A 21139-nucleotide genomic window follows, 5' to 3' on the forward strand; every position below is an offset into this window, starting at 1 on the left:
GTTGCACATCTAGATAGCTTGAATTAGTTTAAGTTTTGTGCAAACTAGTTGGAACCATAGGTTTAGGTTTTAATAGTGCATAATTCACCCCCTCCCCCTCTTAATCTAGAGCACCCGATCACTTTCAGTAGACCCTCTCGTAGGTTGGGCGCACTCTGGATGCTGGGTCAAAGGTCGGGCGAGGCGGAGCCCTCCCATATAGGTCGGGCGCACATCCTTGGCTTAGCCTAGTTGCTTAGCAGATAACCCTATGGCTTTGGGTATCCTTAATATTTGATGGCCAACAGTTATGATATCAAATCTTACCCTACAAAATTATGCATAAAGAAACAAAAAAGGCAAATTTTAATTACTAGAGACATATTGGACCTAGTCAAATGAGCTAAACTTTCTTCAGCACAACAATCAAGCGCACTCTTTAGAGGATCAAGTGCACGGAATATAATTCACCACCAATGCAGTAATGCCACATCTAAAAAACATGCAGTGCCATGAGTGCCCAGCACGAGCAATAACAGTCGATAAAATTTCTCAGTTCACTGCTGCTAAATTTTATGTGCGCAAACTTGTTCAAACATCATCCAACGTCCACCTCTTCTAAATCCTTTGCAGCCAAAATCCAAAGCACTTCCGGTAAGCCTCAGCGCAATATTCCAACCAAACCTTTACATCAGAGGTAGGGATGGTAAAGGGTCCAAGATTTTGAACTAGAAAATCTAAAGACCGAGCCCTAAAAGGACCGGCTTTTAATCTTATACAATTTTAAACTAAATAATTTAATAACCTTGTTAGGCTGTGAAGAGACTACTAGGATCATGGCCCATTACCACCCCTAATCAGAGGGAATGACTCATATTGGCTAATTCAATTTCAGGAACTATCCCCAGTGTTGTTCACTCCGACGAAGAGCACCGAGCCATTTCTGGACTACATGCTGGATTTGGAGGAGACGATGAGACTAATTGCCTTTGTCAACGTTTGTTCTATCGTGACTGACCCCAGGCACAGAACAGTCACTGCAACCGTGCCTTATTGGATCGAAGTCACCAAACCACTTAAGTTCTCTAGATCAAAACATTTCACCAAGCAAAATCTCGTAAGCTTAACAGGGTTACCTTTAAAGAATCAAGTAATCTACATATCCGTGCATGCAGCAAACAACAGATTGAAGAACGGATGCATATTAACTTTCGAATGTCTGATAGCAAGATCGTGCTGATCCGATGTTTCAGGGAAACAGCATAAATCAAATATAAGCGCCAATGAAAAAACCCATGATGTATGGCTGAGAATTCCATTTATCAAGTAACTCTGAATTGCTCATCAGCTGATTTGGGTTGTACCGGATGCTCAAAAGGTTGGTACATAGCCTTAAGAACATCGTGCAATAGAAGTTAGCAGTAGGAATCACTCGTGTCGAAATTTACAAAACCATTCTGTTACACTTGATTAAAATTTACATCCCACACCTTTTTTCAGCTCAACTAGTCAGCCTACGTCTGTACTAACCAAAACTAGTTTCAGCACTTAATTCTCAACACCTTCCAGTTCGTTGTTAGAATTGGTCCTTGTCATGTGTCCTCACCCCTAAACATGCCCTGCATTTTTGCAATTGCAAAATAAATCAAGCTTGCTTACTGACAACAGGGAAAAAAATGTCTACTTGTTAGGTCACCATTTTATTAAATACGAAATTTGAAGTTACAATGGTTGGCATTATTGATTAAGTTTGTCATTTGATGCCCCAATAAATATGCCTTGTGTCGTCAGTACTTCACGTGATCAGTGATAAGGTGGCCCAAAATGAATAAAATGCAAAGAACAGGCAAGAAAAATCAAAGTTGTAGATATGACTTCCCTGAACCACTTTATGAGTCGTCAGTACTTTAACCATGAAATAATTGAGTGTCTTTGTGCATTAAAAGAAAAGCAAGCAGGTAGGGGTACTTTTAGATCAAGTTAGGACAAGTTGACCCTTAATTACATACTACCTGCGTTCTAAAATTACATGACTCCATTGACTTTTTTTCTGAATTTTGACCAACAATATTTACTTACTCAATTAGTCAAAGTAAAATAAGTATCATTAGATTTATCATCAGATATACTTTAGTTTGACTTCTAGATTTACCTATATGCAGTGTTACATGGGCACAGGTGTGGGTGTCGGTGTCCGACTCGAGTGCGGGTGTCCGATTCGTTAGAATTTTTGGGGACACGGCAAATAACACTTGGAATCCAACACGGGTGTCGGAATCCGACACGGGTGCGGGGTATCCAACTCGGCAAAAAAATTTAAGACACGGGTGTCCGGGTAACACAGCCTATATGTATAAAAATTTATAGGAAAGATGAAAAGTCGAAAAAAAAAGTCTGTCATATATTTAAGAACAAAGGTAGTATTTCTCAAGTGATAACCAAATTCTTGTTTGTAATTGCATGGTAATTACGATGAACTGATGATGCACTAAACTCATTTTATTCATTGTGTCAAAAAATTGGAACTAACCAGGAAAAACAAACTGATTGGTTCCCACCCCTAAACCTCCCTCTCGGTTACAGCTACCATACAAACAAGTCTATTTGCTACCAAAATCAATGCCCATCAGTCAGAATTTGAAAATTTTCAACCTCAAATTGCAATCTACACCCTTAGAGCCACTTTGGTAGAGCTCCATCTGATTCTGATTCTATATGAGAGCTGATTCTCTGAGAGAAGTGATTCGCTAGCTGAAAAAGTGATTCTATTTGATTCTCTAGATTAACTTTATGAAAAACTGATCCAGTGTGAAGTAAATCAGGAGAAGCTACTTTTTTCAGTTGCTCCCAGCTCCTTATTTAATTTCAAAGAATCGCTTCACAGAATCAGCATAGAATCACTTCTCTCAGAAAAACTGTTTGGCAGAGCCTATCCTGAATTCAGCTTAAAACTGTTTGGCAGAGCCTATCCTGAATTCAGCCTAGAAGCTGCTCTGGGAGCTCTGCCAAACAGGGCCTTAACAAGATCAGTTTTGGAAGTAAAAGCTAGCTAATTCTATTTGAGCCCCAGACAATTTCTAGACCTGCCACAAATCAAACAAGATGAATTATTTATATTTCAGAGTGCTAACAGAGAAATCTTGGGCACCGAGCAAATGCAAAATCTTTATTTGGCTGGCTATCCAGAACCGCTGTTGGACAGCAGATAGGTTACAAAAAAGAGGATTACCTCACCCTGCCCACTGCCCACTTTGCGATCAGGAGGATGAAACAGTTCAGCACCTCCTCACTTCATGCGTGTTCGCTAGACAATTCTGGTTTTACATTTTGCAGCTCTTGGGTCTAACAAATTTGGTACCTCGCCGAAGAAGCATTTCGTTGGCTGATTGGTGGAAGAAATCTTGGAGGAAAATTCCTAAACAGCACAAAAAGGGGTTCAATTCTCTAATTACTCTTGGAGCATGGATCCTATGAAAGCATCGGAACACCTGTGTTTTTGATGGGTCTGCTCCCAATCTGCAGCATGCACTCCAAGAATTTAAGGATGAACGGCAATTGTGGCTCGCTGCAGGTGCGAAGGGTCTTGCTGCCCTGGGTGAGGGACGGGTGTCTCATTAGCTTTGAGCTTAGAGGAGTTGGGGGTCAGGTCTCTCTTGTTTTTTAATTTGTAATAGTTATTTTCTTTAAAACTTTTGTTCAGCATCCCCATTCTAGTCCAAGGTGGGGTGGGGTGCTTTGTAATTGGACTATTTCTTCTCCTTAATACAAAGATGCACAGTTCTCCTGCGTATTCGAGAAAAAAAAAAGAGTGCTAACAGAGCTGAGATTTCATTAAGTTCCAGACGGCAAATTTCAAACATTGCCCGTTGGTACACACTAATATGCACCCACAAGATAGCTGCTCATGTGTTGGCCACTTCAGAAAATAAAAGATGATCAACTAGAAATTTTGAATAGTGAGAGATTTAAAAATAATAGTAACTGAAAAAGAGAGATCATGGTGATAAGGGCTTTCAAGCCTCCACAAAAACTGAAACCCTAGCACATAGAGCAAACATGTTGTCAGAGGTAACCAAACTAACCTTCACATGGAAGGAAGATTCTGCTTATTCTTTCGCACCTTCAGCTCAGTAGCAAGCTGATCGCACTTCCTTTTTGTTTCCTCCAGTTCATGCACCAGGTCCCCAATCTACAAAGAAACAGCATCCAGTTCTGAACAGGAGAGATGATATGTTCACTTTGCTTGTTAATGGCTCAGCATGACATGCGTACCTTCCGCTTCAACTGTGTATCTCGTTGTCGAAGCTCTTCACGCCTGTATTTTTTTTTTCCAATTTCAGCAAGCAAAGAACGAGTGCAGGATGGGTTAGCTCAGTATTACCTGAACCCATGGCCTGAGCTAAATGTTATTTAACGAAACAGTGTATGATATTTATGTTTATGGTGATCGTCTAGATGTTTAAAACATATTCCTTTCGTTCCAAAAGATAGGTTGTTTTTGGTTTGTCCTCTGTAAACTTCTTTAGTAGGATGTTTTTGTTTTGTCCCAAGTCAAACTTCTTTAGCCTTGACCAAGTGTTTATAAAAATGCGCTAAAATCTACATCATCAAATTAGTTTCATTAAATCCACCATGAAATATGTCTTGATAGTATAATTGTTTGGTATTGTAGATGTTAATATATTTTTCTATGGACTTGGTCAAAATCCGCCCCTGTGGAGAGAGTATCATATAACTGGAATAGTATCGCAGCCATTCAGGAAGTCACTTATAACCTATGTTGGCTGCAACTTTCTTTATCAAGATCAGACGACTAAATTAACACACAACAGTCTGATTACCAGTGAGGTGAAATTTATGATGCCATTACCAGTGAGGTGAACATTCTGCGATACTAAATAGTTGTCCAAAAGCTATCCTGCATGTTCAAGGAAAAAAAAATGGTGCTACAAAAACAAGCAAACAGTACTCCATTTGGTTGTCCTGCCTTTTACCAAAGAGCATGTTTAATTCCTCAGTAAATTTGCTGCTACTAAGCTTGATAAAGAGTGGCTTAGCACTTAGCACAAAATTGTGGCGGCAAGGTTAATAAAAAGCTGAGTTTTGACGTGTGAGATAGGCCCCGGTTGTGGCAGTCAAATAAACAGTAAGTTGCGAACAAGATACACCCTAATTATACACTACTGTTGTGAGATAGGTACCATAAAGGCAAATAATGTCCATGGCTATTTACAAAGCTAAATTAGGGAATTAATAGGATGGTTATTTATAAGAGAAACATGATACACAGAGAAAATGGAAGGTGTTAAATGCAAAATGGACAGGACATAAAGTTGTAATATACTCCCTCCGTCCCGAAACATAGCTACTTCTAGCGTTCTAATTTTGTCTCATAATATAGCTACTTTTAAGGCCTTGTTTGGTTTTTCAAGCAGCTGTCACATCGAATGTTTGTATGTCAACTTAATATAAAAATAATTGCATAAGTTGCAATTAGGGCTCTAGACCAATCTATTAAGTATAATTAATGCACGATTAGCAGATGGTTACTGTAACATTAGTGGTCAAATTATAGACTAATTAGATTTAATAGATTCGTCTCGTGATTAGGTCACGACTTATGAAATTAGATTTGTAATAAGTCTATGTTTAGTACTCCTAATTGGTGTTTAAACATACGATGTGACGGGACTTATGACTGAAACTTAAAAAACCAAACCTGAAGTTTCCAAGTGAATATTTTAGTATGCGAGGTCCAAAATGCCCCTCCTTATATGCAAATTAATTATGGCATGCAGATCTGCATGCAAGCTAAATAGGGAAGCCTTAATTATTCTCTTAATTAGAGAAGGGTAATATAGACTTTTACTCGCCATCCTTAATCTGTTTGAAAAGCTCTCGAAGTAGCTATATTATGGGACAGAGGGAGTATTCATTATCAAAATCACGCTTAAATTTTAATTTTAACAAGATCAGCATTGAAAAGTCCATGCAGATGACTACTGTTGCAATAATAATATTCATAAGGACCATATCTTGTTCAAAATCCCCCATATACATGAACCAAAAGTAAAGCAATTTACCTTGAAAACAACGCAATGTTTTCTTCACTCAGCTTCTCAATAAAATTGGAATCGAGAACGCCAGAGCCAAACTCTACCAGATCCTGAATGCAGCAAAAATAAAAAATAGAAATCGTCAGATGTAATAGCAATTTTAATTGGAGGAATGCTATGATTGATTAAGGATTGTATATAACAAAAGCAACCAACTAAATGTAGTTGTAACACTCTGGTCAGTGCCAGTGAGGCAGTGACCCAGGGCGCTGGGATTCCTTTTCTCAAACACGCAGGAGAGCTGTGTATCATTGTATTAATAGAATAGGAGCCTTACATAGACCCAAACACACACAGCCCCACCCATTAAGGCTGTAGGAGCACTGGGATTCCTAATTGTGCATTTGTGCTAGGTAGAGACTACAACAATAAATTGAGCAATTTCACAAAATTACAAGTATGTTCAGTAGTCTAAAGAATTCATTAAATTGCATTTCTTTGCACCTATAGCAAAACCAAAATGTTTTACCCAACTTATCACTATACTTTTGGCAATCATCAACAACCATACTGTTATCTGAAAGGATGGTCTGACATGTCAAATAGAGAGAGTTGGCATTTTCACAGATTTTATCGCACATCGGCCTCTCTACTCACACTCAGGCCCAAATGAGGTTCCGCTAGGCGCTAGGCGGATTCTAGGCGCTGACCCTCAGCCTAGCGCCTAGTCGGGAGTAATCACGCCTAGGCGCTGCTAGGCGTTTTTCTAGGCGATGAATAATACATGTATAAATACTTAAATGAAAAGAAAAAAAAAGGAGATGAGTGGTCATGAAAAAGGAGAAAGCGAAAAAGGCCCATTTGAAGGCCCAACTAAACCCTCAGACCCTCTCTCCCGCATCCTCTCTACCTCTCTCGCATCTCTCCCTGTCCCGCACGCGCCCGCCGCCGCCTGCACCTGCGCCTGACGCCGCCCGCGCCCGCCGCCGCCCACACAAGCCCGTGTGAGCGCCTGCCGCCGCCCGCAGCTCCTCCTCCCCTACCGGCGACCTCCGCCGGACGCTCCTCCACCCCTATGGGCGCCGCCAACGAGCTGCCGACGCCTATGGGTCCGCCTACCCCCATAGGCGAGGCGCTGACCGCCTAATCGCCGCCTAGTAGGCGCCTAGCAGAACTATGGGCCCAAATGACAAGTGTTTACAAACAGGTGGAATCGGGCACACCATAGAGTTGAAAAAGATATTTCAACTCCCTTGGAGTCTGGTACCATTTCTTCTCTCTTTAATACAAAGAAAACAGCCCTCATGCATCTTGAGGGGAAAAAAATAAAATTCCTACCCAATCAACTGGACGCCTAAGTTCAGTCGTCTGTTTGATTAGTTTCTGCATTACCACAAAATCAATAAAGGAAGCTATGGACGTTCTTTCTCGATGTAAAGGGTATGCTCCAAAGGGCAGGGCAGCTAAGGTGTATTTTTCATAAGAGCTATGGTGATCTAAAGAAATGGGAGGATAAAAGCACCTAAATAGAAACCAAACTCAATTAAAAGCCTAAAAAACAGACCTCATCCAAGCCTTCTAACTCCATATTGTTTTCTTCCGCTTGGCCAGATGACTGCAAATGAGAACCTGGCCAAAAGAACAAAGCAAGAGCATGAATAAGATTAAAAAATCCACATGTTATTAGTGATTCTCATGTAAAAAAATGCTTAAAACAAGGAAATCATGATTCATGAACTAAGTCTATGATAAATAAAACCCGCCATTTCAAGTGCAAGAATTAAGAGGAGCACAGTAAAAATAAAGAAAACAATGGAACAAAAAAAATTATGATAAACAGATCAAACAATGGGCGCCACTGAGTGTATCTCATAAAACAGCAGCAATAATAAACTTGTTGATGCCTAACATGGTTACCATAAATGTGTTTTTTCCAGATGTTATTAATTATCATGCTGCCAAGCCAAGATCCAACAGAACTTTTCATATGAATTCCACATTAATCAGGACCTGCCGCGCGCGCCATACGCCGACGCGGCCCTGGCGGCCCTAGCGCCACTCCCTGCTCCCGCCGCTGCTGGTGGTGCAGCAGGGGCCGCGCCCGCGGGAACTGGCGCAGGGGCCGCAGGGGCCCCCTTCCCTCCCCTTCCTTCCTCCCCTGCTCTGCTCCAGGCCGCCGGCGCCGGGTCTCCTATGCTCCAGGCCGCCAGCGCCGGATCTCCTCTGCTCCCGGCCGCCGACGCGGGCGGAGGTGCTGCCGCCGCCGGGGTTGTGGGGGCCGACGCCGCCGGGCCTCCCTGGGCTCCGATCCGGCCTCCCCCACCCCGTCCCGCCGCCGCGCTGGTCCTCCTAGCGCCCGCAGACACCGATGCGGCTGTCGCGGGCGCAGGGGGCGTGGTGGCCGCCGGGGCTGGCGCCGCCGCCTGGCCTCATCTGGCCTGGCGCGCCCCGGCCGTCGCGCTTGCCGCCATCGCACCTGCGCCGGACGCCGAGGCGGGTGCTGCCGCTGCTCCAGGGGGTGCGGCCGCCGATCTCCTACCCCCAGGCCGCGGGCGCTGCTCTAGGGGCTACGCCGCGCAGGCCGCCATCGCGCCCGCCGCGCAGGCTCAGGCCGTCGCGCCCGCGGACCTGGCTGCCGCCGCCGCCTTTGTGGCCGCCGTCGCGACCGCCGCGCACGCCGCGCAGGCCGCGCGGGCCGCCGCCGCGCAGGCCGTCGCGCCCGCCGCGCACGCGCCCAGGGACCCCGCGCGGGCCGCTGCGCAGGCTGTCGCACACGCCGCGCCCGCCGCGCCGGTCCAGGCCGTCGCGGGCCCTCGTCCTCGGCCCCAGCCGGCGGCCATGCTCGCCGCTGCTGCTCCCCTGTTCGCGCCGTTCTGGACACCGCCCGCTCCACCCAGCCAGCAGCCGACCTGGCCTGGGGGGTGCGACTAGGCCGCACTGGCGCAGTCCTTCAGCGCCATGGGGCGGACGCCGCCGGTCTGCACCGAGTGGATCGCCGACTCGGGTGCCTCCTTCCACACCACCCCACATGCCGGTATCCTCTCTTCTATCCGACCCCCACACCCCTCTTGTCCTTCTTCCATCATGGTTGGTGACGGGTCTTGCCTTCCTGTCACCGCCGTGGATTCTGCTCCTGGCTCTTTTCGTCTTCTCAATGTTCTTGTTGCTCCTCAGATGGTTCATAACCTTCTTTCCATTCGTCAGTTTACAGCTGACAATTCTTGTTCCATCGAGTTTGATTCTTCTGGCCTCACTGTAAAAGATTCGGCCTTCCGGCGTCCGCTACTTCGGTGTGACAGCACGGGGCCCCTTTACACCTTTTGTCTTCCTTCTTCCGCTGCACCACTCTCGTCTTCTTCTTCGCCCTGGCCATCTTGGTCCGCCGCTTTTGCCACGACGCCGTCTTCCACCACCTGGCACCGCCGTCTTGGTCACCCTGCCCGCGACGTTCTGGCTCAGCTCAGTCGCAGTACCGATGTTCCTGGTACTAGGGCTTCTGCTGAGCACCTCTACCATGCGTGCCAGCTCGGTCGTCATGTTCGGCTCCCTTTTTCCTCTTCTTCGCATGTGACGCATGCATTTGACCTTGTTCACTGTGACCTGTGGACCTCTCCTGTACTTAGCCTTTCTGGTTATAAGTACTATATGGTTGTGGTCGACGACTTCTCGCACTACTCTTGGACTTTCCCTTTGCGCGCCAAGTCTGAGACCTTCCCCACCCTCCTCCACTTCTTTGCCTGGGTGTCCACTCAGTTCGGCCTCACCGTTAAGGCCGTCCAGTGTGACAACGGGCGGGAGTTCGATAACTCCACCTCCCGTTCCTTCTTCCTGTCTCGGGGTGTTCAGCTGCGTATGTCTTGTCCATATACCTCTCCTCAGAACGGCAAGGCTGAGCGGATGATTCGCACGACGAACGACGTCGTGCGCACCCTTCTGATCCAGGCTTCTCTGCCCCCGCGCTTCTGGGCTGAGAGCCTCCACACCGCCACCTACCTGCTCAACCGTCTTCCGTCCACTGCTTCTCCTGCTCCCACTCCACACCACGCTCTCTTCGGTACCCCTCCTCGCTACGACCACCTTCGGGTCTTCGGGTGTGCGTGTTACTCTAACACCTCCGCCACCGCTTCTCACAAGCTGGCGCCCCGCTCGACTCGTTGTGCGTTCCTCGGGTACTCCCCTGACCACAAGGGGTACCGATGCTTTGACCTCACCTCTCGCCGCGTTCTGATCTCCCGACACGTCGTCTTCGACGAGTCGGATTTCCCCTACTCCACCTCCTCCACACCTTCTGATCCCAAGCTGGGGTCTCTGTTCCCGACTGACCCGGTGGTTCAGACACCGTTACCTGTCTGTCCTTTTCCTGCAGGTTTTCCCGGCACGCCGGCACCATTTCCGGTGATCCCTGCTGCACCGAGCGCGGCCCCGGTGCCCGCGGTCGCGCCACGCGCGGTCCCCGGACCTCCGATCGTGCCGCGCGCGGACCCGGTGTCTCCCGCTGCGCCACGCGCGGCCCCGGTGCCTTCACCTGCACCTGCGCGGTATGCTCAACCGGTGCAGGTGTACCGGCGTCGCTCAGCGCCGACCCCGACACCGCAGCGGTACGCTGAGCCGGTGCAGCTGTACCGGCGTCGTTCGGCGCCGACACTGGCGCCGACACTGGGGCCGCCTCCTGCTCCGGAGGCTCCTGCGACGCCGACGCCGGAGCCGTCGCCGCCGCCGCCTCCTCCGGCTCACTCTCGAGTCGAGCCGGAGGTGTACCACCCGCCTGTCATCCATCGGGATCCTCGACATATCCATCCCATGGTGACTCGGCGGATGGCGTCTCAGGCCGCGACTCTCTCCGCCACCGAGGGAGAGCCGCGGGTCTCTCTGGTACCCTCCTCTGTCCGCAACGCCTTGGCGGATCCTCACTGGCATCGCGCGATGGAAGAGGAGTACGCGACTCTTCTTGCCAACCAGACGTGGGACCTCGTGTCGCGTCCGCCTGGTTGCAATGTGGTTACTGGCAAGTGGATCTGGACGCATAAGCGTCGGGCTGACGGCACACTGGAGCGCTACAAGGCTCGCTGGGTTCTCCGGGGGTTCACTCAGCGGCCTGGTGTGGACTACGATGAGACCTTCAGCCCGGTCGTGAAGCCCGCTACGGTGCGCACGATCCTCTCGCTTGCGCTCTCGCGCTCTTGGCCTGTGCACCAGCTGGACATGAAGAATGCGTTTTTTCACGGCACCTTGTCAGAGACTATCTACTGCTCTCAGCCAGCGGGATTTGTGGACTCGAGTCGTCCGGATATGGTCTGCCGGCTCAACAAGTCTCTCTATGGACTGAAGCAGGCTCCACGGGTTTGGTACTCTCGGTTCGTCACGTTCTTGCTGACACTGGGGTTCACCGAGGCCAAGTCTGACACGTCTCTCTTCATCTACCGCCGTGGGGATGAGACTGCATATCTGCTGCTATATGTCGATGACATTGTGCTCACAGCTTCCAGTCAGCAGTTGCTTCAGAGTGTCATCTCCTCTCTGCAGCAGAGTTCGCTATGAAGGATCTCGGTCAGCTCCACCACTTCTTGGGCGTCACTGTTGAGCCTCACCCGTCTGGTCTTCTCCTTCACCAGCGGCAGTACGCTCTCGATATTCTGGAGCGGGCTGGGATGACTGATTGCAAGCCCTGCTCCACTCCAGTCGACACTCAGGCGAAGCTGTCTGCTGATCTGGGTGATCCGGTGGCTGATCCTACTGTCTACCGGAGTCTGGCCGGTGTTTTGCAGTACCTCACCTTCACCAGGCCGGACCTCACATACGCTGTTCAGCAAGTCTGTCTCCATATGCATGATCCTCGGGAGTCACACCTTGCTGCGCTGAAGCGTCTCCTCCGGTACGTCCGTGGCACTGTGGACCTCGGCCTGGTACTTCACCGCTCGTCCTCTGCTGAGCTGGTGGTCTACACCGACGCTGACTGGGCTGGCTGCCCGGACACTCGTCGCTCCACCTCCGGCTACGCCATCTTCCTGGGCGGCAACCTGGTCTCCTGGTCGTCCAAGCGGCAGCCGGTTGTCTCCCGCTCCAGTGCCGAGGCGGAGTACCGGGCTGTCGCTAACGGCGTGGCAGAGGCGTCCTGGCTACGACAGCTCTTGGCGGAGTTCCACAGCCCGCTCGCCAAGAGTACGCTCGTCTACTGCGACAACGTCAGCGCCGTGTATCTCACCACCAACCCTGTCCAGCATCAGCGGACGAAACACGTGGAGATCGACCTACACTTCGTGCGCGACAGAGTCGCCATCGGCGATGTTCGGGTACTCCATGTCCCGACTACCTCCCAATTTCTTAAATCTTCACCAAGGGGCTGCCCTCCTCGACCTTCTCGGAGTTTCGATCTAGCCTCAACGTAGCCGGTGGCTACGGGGGGTATTTGCCCTTTGTACTCTATTTGTACTCTCTTCTTGTCTAGTCTAGAACACCGTTGCGTCGGTTGTTCAGACTGCGGGGGGTGTTAGCTTTCTTGTTGTCCAGTCTTGAACACCGCTGCGCCGGTAGTTCAGACTGCGGAGGGTGTTGGAATATATTGAGCACATGTGTATAGAGGCTCATCTAGAGGCCCATGTATAGGTATTATATATACCCACCCTTCTAGGGTTGGAGGAATATCATCCATTATTCTCTCCTACAGTAGGAAACAAAAAGGGGGCGCACACAGTGTCAGGTTCATAAAAACACATAACTGAAAAATTATTTGATTTTATAATAATTATAAACCACACATAAAATAGTAAAATACTAGTACAAACAAAAAAAAATAGGGTAGTATTGAGCACCATTGTTTGCCAACCCAACAACTGCTATGTCGTCATATGTCTCTGGTAGCAAATTTGACGACAGCCCTCTAGTTCTCCGGGCACTGGAAGCTTTATGGTGAACCTGAGCTGGACCACCTGAATCTTTGAGGGTGGCCTTATACTGGGATCTTAAATGTGGATCAGTTGGCTGATAACCAATCAGATGACACTTTTCTTTCCTGCAAATACATAGGTTACACACAAATTCAATTTGCAAAAATGAGCAAAGATTTTTCCTTTCTGCAATATGTAAATCCTCTGCCCAGTACAAGTTGTAACATCAAATACGATACAGTTTTCAGTTCCCAGGAGTGGTGCAACTAGTTAAATGCTTGCTTATGACAATGTGACCACATAACCTTTTAGTAAGTATTGGATAAGGACACGTGGTATACATAATGATGATTAAATATAGGAAAAAATGCCTATTTTCCTCAAAGATTGAAGCGCACAAGGAAAGCTCTGAACCAAATAGCATAAAGCACTTACCAGAAATCAACAATAATTTGTCTAAGTTTTGCTTCTAGCCGAATAAATAGTGGAGTCCTCTCAAAATCTTGTTTGTCGTGTGCCGGCTCAATAAAATTTGCCTCAAGTACACCTGAATCATGACATTTGTCATCCCATAGAGAAATAACATAAATAACAATAAATGCAGTAGTGAACATATGAAACTCACCAACTACACTTCTCCCTCTACTAGATCCCTCCTGAAGGACCTTCCAGAAGGGCTGTAAAAGGGAGAAAGGTTAACAACCTTAGCTCCAATAAAAAATTGGCTATAATATTTGAACTTCTAAAACTGAGCATTTAAGATGATTTGCACAGCTCGGAACCTTGATTTCACATTATAAATAACATTAGCCAAAAAATTATAAAACATCGAATTAACGAGGAGCACTTAGACAATTCTCATTATGTTAAGAAGAAAACCAACAAAATTATTGCAGAAACTACTACATCTGCCAGAACATATCAGAACTTTTTGCTAGCAATGTTATCTAGTCGTCCGACTAATCGCGATTAGTTGGGCTTATCGATCCAGTGACCTCGATAAGGGACACCGAGTAGGTCTGAGCGACTAGTTTTCTAGTCGTCCGACTAGTCGTCGCCTAATCATGATTAGTCGGACCGATCAGGCAGGAAAACGATCAGACTCAGGATTGTTTTCTGGGTTGTTTGAGTTATGGGCTTCGGCCAGTGGTAGGCCAATGGTAGGAAAACGATCAGACTCAGGAAGTTGTAGCTGATTAGTTGGAAAGTACAAACAAGAAGCCTTTATTGCCTATTGATAGCTGAAAATGGACCTCTTAAAAGTATTACTTAATAGGTATACAAAGTGTATGCTTGGCTGGCATGCTTGCACCAAAACTTCATACATCAATTATGTCAAATTACTCAGACCCAGAAACAACAATGTGCATTATTGGACGTTAGGAGAAATGTTGGCCTAAAATGCCGAGTTTTTTCTCAAACAATGCAGGAAAGCTGCATGTCATTTCATTAAGAGAGAAAAACGTACACTGGGAGGCTGAGACATCGCCTCCCCAATACACAACACACACGGGGGTTAGATAAATGCTGCTATCTTAGCAACAAGACATCTAGGTCTAATAAAAACAGACTTCCATAAAAAAAAAGTGGGGGAAGTAACCAGATGTTTGTTGGAGGGTGGGGTTGGATGTTACCATTATAAGACGATTTTTGTGGTAGACATTCATCCCAAAAATGCCCAGAATAGGGGCCTCCTTTGCAAAGCCAACATCAACTTTCACTGGGACCTACAGTTACAATTGAAACATAGTAAGCAAGCATACAAACAAAAGAAATTTAATTTCAAAGAACTGAAGTAACCATTTCATGGCCAAAAGAAAAAGAAGAAGAAAGTGACTGCTTTCTAACTTTTGACCCACTCATACAACCAAACTGCCGAGCACAATTACTAGTTGGAGAGAAATGGTATAAATAAGAAACAAGATAACAGGGATTGGAATTGCAAAAAATATTAATTACCACTTGGGAATCATGTGCAGCTTGAGGTTTGTAAGTGACAACTTTCTTAAACTTCAATTCATCAGTGATGCATATCTGTTCAACAGCTTTTCCTCTTAATATAATTCGGAAATTATCAAACTTCTTGAGGTAAAGGATGGAGGTATATGCCTGCGCAAGGAGAAACATGTTACCATCCAGATAATGAAGATTGGAAAAAAAAATCCAGAACTAGAAAGAAAACATACTCGCAATGAAAATCTGAGTCTGTGGGATATATGTTGCTGAACAATTTCTTTCTGGCCCTTTGTGGCTCCCCCACTTCCTTGATCTCTAAGCAATATGTCCTGAAAAATTGGCATCAGATGATAAGGATATGAATAACCCAGCTGCTAAGTATTGAACAAAACCAACCATTTGTAAAATATTATCCTATAAATTAATTAAGACCACTTATTAGATCAAGGTTGGCATACATAGCATAGGAAGGTGGAGCTTTGGTCGTGGACAGTAGGGGAGACAAGTAAAATAATGAGTAGTGTTCAAAACAAGCAGGGGGGGTAATAAAAGTAGAACAGAAAAGTGGCTATGCAATGCAACCATAGTTTAAAAATGAATATCGATTTCGTGATTCTCATGTGTGACATTTTTTAAAGAGGAATTGCACTAGAGGCCCCTAAACTTTTGCGATCAATGATCATCTCACCTAGCCCTCTTAACTTTTGATTTACTATCTGAGCCCTTGAACTTGCATAGTTATCACACCTGATACCTGGCTCCCAAACAATGCACTCACCAACCCCCTTAAACATGTGTGATTGTCTTGCCTAGGCCACTTTACTTCCATTCGGGGCATCAAGTTAGACAAAGACAATGGTGCAAATTCAAGGGGGCAAAGAAGTAAACTGCATGTTTTGGGTGCTATAAACTGCAAGTTTAGCGACCTACATGTGCAACACAAAGAGAAACTAAACGTTTTTGCATTTGAACTCAGATTCCTACAGCAAACATTAGTTTCCTTAGAGAACACAGTTCACCAAGTAAATATATTAACCCCAGGACAATTATATTTACTTTTTTTCTTGGAGGAAATTTACACAGAACAGATCAGTCAGGTAGTTTTCAGAGGATTTATCACTAGGAGTCTAGGACAGTATAAATCAAAACTAACTAGATAACTTGCCCTATAGCAAATTTTAGAATTATATTTGACATGTCTAATCTCACAGGCCTCCTGTGTGCAAATAAAATACAACCAAGAAAGAATACAGTAACTTGTGTTGCGGTTGTTGCTGCCGTAAAGGCACACAACCAAAACAATATGCAGAGCCATTGTATAGTTGCAATGTAAAAATATATGAACACTCACCTCATCGTCATCCTCGAAGTCAAGTTCCAAAAGGCCATCATCATTCATCCACAAATTATACACTACCACTTTAGTTCCATGGCTACCAACATCCTGAAACTGAATGTATATATGAACACTGTCAATATACAAGTATACAGAAAAAGTTCCTTATCAGCAAGAACGAAACTGATGCTGAACTTGCTTATTGAATAGCCTCAGGAAAATGAGAGAACCAGTTTAGCATGTCATAAAGAACTGCTACCAAATAAAGCATGCATGCCACATAGGAAATAGCACTGATGAAGAAACAAGCCTGCGTGCCACTTTGGGAAAGAACAAAAGAACTTCTGAGTGAGGGCACAAGAAAAAAGAAAAAAACTGTATTCCTAAATGTCAGTATGTCACAGTGGTGCTACCCCTAGATGTATCATCCAGTAAATTGATTCATTGAAGGTTACTTTGGTTCTAAATTTGATATTTGATATGCATAAAATCCCTCGGTTTCACAACAGGAGGCTAGAGGATTAGGATGCTGCTTATACGACTACAATAAGCCTGGTTAATACATCAGGCAGTCCTAACCATTACTGATATGATAAATTTACTATAACCTGCCTAACTAAAGGTTATATATCATATATCCAATTCTTGTTCAAGGAGATTAATTTGTGAAAGCAAGTAACTTCATTCACAGTTAACAAAGAACCAATAGCATAGTATATGAACCACTAAAGTTGGCTGTTGCAGATGAAAAGAGTTACAAAGTTGTCTAGAACTGTAGGATCATACAACTTAAACAGCTACGATTATGATCAGTGTCATCAGTTGATCCGAAGTACAGCTCAATTTTACAGGATCCTGCAGAGTCGCATAGCTGAAGCACTTGATTATAAATGGGATAAACATAGCCCAATTATAATCAAGTGTAGGACCTTCGACTAATTGGGATAAACATAGCCCAGTTATAATTGGGATAAACATAGCCCAATTATTAGCTACTTTCTAGTGTAGGACCACAGTTACTCATTTGTGAAAAAGACCAGTACTTGGATTCAGATTGACTAAATGCCGGGAACGAATATGCCTCACCTGCTGCAAAAGTTCTTCCTTTGAAGAAAAAGGAGACCAATCAAGTATTATCTTCAAGCTACTATCCCAATCACCCTGTGAACCATACACCAAAGGTACAATGTCCCCGTCCTGGATTTTAAAATCGAGCTGCAACAATAATGGAAAATGTAAGACCCTGACTGACAAATAACATTGCTTGAAACATATACCGCTTCAAAATTTCACATACCATTGGGACAACTATGTCATCCTTCATTGTTCTCCTCAAAAAAGTGTAGGAGAGCAAACCTATACTCAATGTAACATTACTGCAGGAGAACAAACTATGTGAAATCATTAATAATTACAGAATAGATTCAGAAGTGCCATGAATCCTACAAAAAATCAATTCCAAATTTCTTAAGAACCTTCCACGGATTGCACGAGTAAAAACAATCGCGTCAGCACCAAGTCTCATTGTGCTTGTCTTAAAGCCATTTCCATCTGTGCAGTAGAAAAAGGTAAGAAAGTAATGATAGATAGGAGTAACAGGATTTTTTTACAGAGAACTACAAAGGAGCTAGATATAACCAAAAAAAAAACATACGAGTGGCTTGAACTAAAAAAATAAGCAGCAGCTAGGGCATGCCAGCCTTTTCTTTCAATGTAAGGTGTTAGATGTCAATAAGTTTCAGCAAACAACCAGATCTATTTGAGATTTGAATTATGCAACAAAATTGCAACTCGAATGGAAGATCTTGTTTAATACCAATCTTGTACAATGGATATACAAGTAGATATTACTTACGTTTATGTGAGAAACAGCTTATCAACTGTAACATTGTATCATTTGAAGGTCCCCAAAGGCTAGTCACCAACAATTTGACAACCGCATATCTCAAACTTAGGCGTGTTTGCATGATGGGGATTGCTCTATAAACAATAGTAAGTTTTAACTTGAATTACATTATATGAATTTGTATCCAAAATTCTAAATCCCCACTACCCATCCTGTTATATTCGAAAAGAGTTCAGAGTGACAGTTGGTAGGTCGAGGAATCTCCCAATTATGATCAGTTGAGTAAATTACGGAAAAAACTACAAAGCGTCCAAATTAAGTTCCAGGTTCTAGAACTAGGAGGCCCCAAACATCTAATACCATATAACAGTTATCTGTGCAATAAACCAAAGGAAGCAAGAAATAATTCTCTCCCATCTAATCTAAAGTTCTAATCTGTGCAATAAGATTTTTCATTTGCCACTAACACTTGACAAAAAAAAAGTAACTCTTTCAATGTTATTCTTAAACATCAATTCATCAATACAAACGAAGTCCACTGAATTGGTTCAACAAAACCTCAGCTCAAGCCTATCATGTTAAATCAAAAGGCATATCCTATACAAGAGTCCAACTAAATTATCGCAAAGGGATCCTTAAAAGGATTAGGTACTAAATATGCTTAAGACTTTATCATGTCATAACTCAAGTACTATGAATAAACAACCCACTTTATTTTTGTTTCATTTCATCATTTAGCAGCATTCCTCCAGAAAGTAGAGTGCATAATCTTCAAGACTAAATTATTGGAGCTCAGTAGGAGGCATCTATACGAAAGTGTTTTCATGTAGTCTAAGGTCATAAAATCATCAAGTTTGAACAAAATAATACATACACTGGCCAATAAGGTTCTTAGATTTCTTGGTTGAGAATCCTAAACTCATGCATCGACGAACACCTTCAGGATCCATACCTCCTCCATCATCTGCGAAACTCCCATGTTAGCACAAATTACTATAGGAAAGACTCTAATCTACCCCCATCCTGTCCAACTGATTATATCCCATCCCACTTATAAAAAAAACTAATTATATTCACAACAAACTGTATAGTGGATTTTAATTTATTTTTTGGTACCTTGGAAAAGTAGCATTGGGCTATTGTCTTTCAAATTGATGCTTTTATCCACTTTTATGAATGTGGCACCATTGTTTATCTGAGACATATCAAAAAAATAGTTACTGCCATTTGCAAAATATACCAATAACAAACTGAGAAAATTCAGCTAGTTTTGAGCGAAATATATTAAGTTTTCAGAAGATACTACAAACCTCATCCACCGCATTGTCAAGAAGTTCAGCTATAGCTGCAACAGAAAAGAAGAAGAAACAAACTGTAAGGGATGGAATATTGAGCGGTCACACAGATATCTCGAACAGAAAAGATAAAGAATGACATCTCTGAATCATCTAGCTGTAACTATTTTTCCAATAGAACACCATTTGGGATGAATCTGTTGCGGGACGTTGCTAAATTGCCAGAACTCTTAGAAGTGCTAAATTACCATTTACGGAATATGAAAACTAGAGCACAATTTGCATCGGATCTATTAGTTCCAGCATGATCATTACACATTGGATTAAGAATAAGTTCCACACTCAGGGAAGTCACACAAAAGCTTTGTACACAATATAGTCAGGCACAATTACACAAAATAGGAAACACTGCAGCTTTTCCCTAACCCATTCCCATCGATCAAGAGACTACTCTTCAACCTAACAATCTTACGTTTATCTCATTTGACACAACAGACTCATCAAATAATATAAGTACCACAGTTACATAATCAGCTAAAAAATTCTTCTATCAAGATCAAATACGATTGTTATGTGCAGCAACAACAGTGCCACACCAACATCAATCAGGGGATGAGTCTTTCAATTGCATAATATTATCCCCCTCCTTGACCTAACAATAATAAGAATGAAACCCTGTACTGTAGAACCCGACGCCCTGGTTCCCACTTCAAAACCACAGCAGCAATACCCACAGAATCATGGAACAGGCGAGAGAAACAGCGTTGCGCCACCAACCTCCGAAAGCCCACTTGTGAGAAGTCGCGTTGGTGTGGAGGAACTTAGGGTGCACACGAGCGCGGTCGAAGTCCCCTGTCTCTAGGGCATCTGACACCACAAAACAGCACCATGAGCAAGCAGCAACGCGAAGAGAATGGCGAATTCGATGAAGAGGGAGGAACCTTGGAACTCATGGGTGGGGGCGGCGGGGGCCTCGTACGCGCCGGCCTTCCAGAAACTGCGGCAATCAAGGACTTGACCGCCTCCGCCGCCGCTTGAGCCGCCGGCCATAGCAACCGGCATTGGAACTACCTGCAGGCCCTTGCAAGTTAGGGTTAGCACATAGCAAAGCCTGGGTATCCGAATAATTCGGGAAAATCTGGTCGGGTAATACGGGTAGTTAAAAATTCGGGTAATGAGAATCACTACCCGAAATCCACAAAAAAAAAGGGGGGCGTGAGGCGCGGCGGGCTGCCGGCTGCCGCGCTGGGAGAGGGGCAAGACCGCGAGCGGCGCTGCCGGCTTGCCGCGCAGCCAATCAGAGCGAGGGCGGCGAGGGGCAGTGGCCAGCGGCGGGCGGCGTAGAGGGACGGGGCACAGTAGAGGGAGGTCGGGCGTGAGGTGCAGTTGCGGCAGTAATTTTGGATGCGTGGATGCGGCAGCTGGGTGCCTCGGATGTAAACGGGGATATGGACTGATATTGTCAATATTGTATTTGTTTTCATATTTTTATCGAATTTGAATTCGAACATGAATAGTTTTGGATACGAATACAGATTTGGATTGCTTCGGTTACGAATACAAATAGATGTGTATCGAATATGGAGTGAACCGGATGCGGATCATGTCGGGCACGAATGTTTATTCGGATACCAAGTAAAGGCAACATTTATTCAAAATCGAACGTCAAATTATTGCTAGTTCTTAAACTACACTAATAATAAATAAGATTCAACTTCTACAGAGAGGCAATAGGTACATTATATTTTTAGTAAAATTTTGGTGCTAATTTCATATTTTTCTGATTT

The 21139-nt window shown here is 44.8% G+C and overlaps 1 protein-coding gene across 5 annotated transcripts; it reads right to left on the reverse strand.

Moving 5' to 3' along the window:
* Window positions 1-1263: 1263 nt before the first annotated feature.
* On the reverse strand, window positions 1264-20753 carry LOC120640696 (protein MICRORCHIDIA 1-like). Of its 5 annotated transcripts, none has more exons than XM_039916601.1 (21): window positions 20541-20746; window positions 20294-20423; window positions 20130-20219; window positions 19368-19402; window positions 19174-19252; window positions 18932-19021; window positions 17687-17762; window positions 17509-17602; window positions 17298-17426; window positions 16227-16325; window positions 15106-15204; window positions 14879-15028; window positions 14554-14646; window positions 13545-13596; window positions 13355-13466; window positions 12845-13044; window positions 7600-7664; window positions 6063-6145; window positions 4252-4294; window positions 4062-4168; window positions 1264-1598 (listed from the first exon to the last, which is right to left on the reverse strand). In XM_039916601.1, exons 2-20 carry the CDS (start codon window positions 20412-20414, stop codon window positions 4064-4066), a joined length of 1815 nt encoding a protein of 604 aa, XP_039772535.1. In that variant the 5' UTR covers window positions 20415-20423; window positions 20541-20746; the 3' UTR covers window positions 1264-1598; window positions 4062-4063. The 5 variants fall into 5 exon arrangements, 4 of the variants coding, with proteins under 4 accessions (XP_039772535.1, XP_039772534.1, XP_039772537.1 ...); XR_005661966.1 differs by lacking the exon at window positions 1264-1598 and adding exons at window positions 3064-3394; window positions 3468-3570 and having other exon boundaries at window positions 20294-20753; XM_039916600.1 differs by having other exon boundaries at window positions 20294-20753.
* Window positions 20754-21139: the final 386 nt, after the last annotated feature.

This window comes from Panicum virgatum, chromosome 7K (genome assembly GCF_016808335.1).
Source record: "Panicum virgatum strain AP13 chromosome 7K, P.virgatum_v5, whole genome shotgun sequence".
NCBI classification, from domain to species: domain Eukaryota; kingdom Viridiplantae; phylum Streptophyta; class Magnoliopsida; order Poales; family Poaceae; genus Panicum; species Panicum virgatum.

Coding starts and splice junctions, on each gene's coding strand:
- LOC120640696 (XM_039916600.1), bottom strand. CDS start 20,414: ATGCCGGTTGCTATGGCCGGCGGCTCAAGCGGCGGCGGAGGCGGTCAA. Junction 14,647..14,878: donor CTGCACATGATTCCCAAGTG/GTAATTAATATT, acceptor TTGTAACTGTAG/GTCCCAGTGAAAGTTGATGT. Junction 4,169..4,251: donor ATACACAGTTGAAGCGGAAG/GTACGCATGTCA, acceptor GTTTCTTTGTAG/ATTGGGGACCTGGTGCATGA.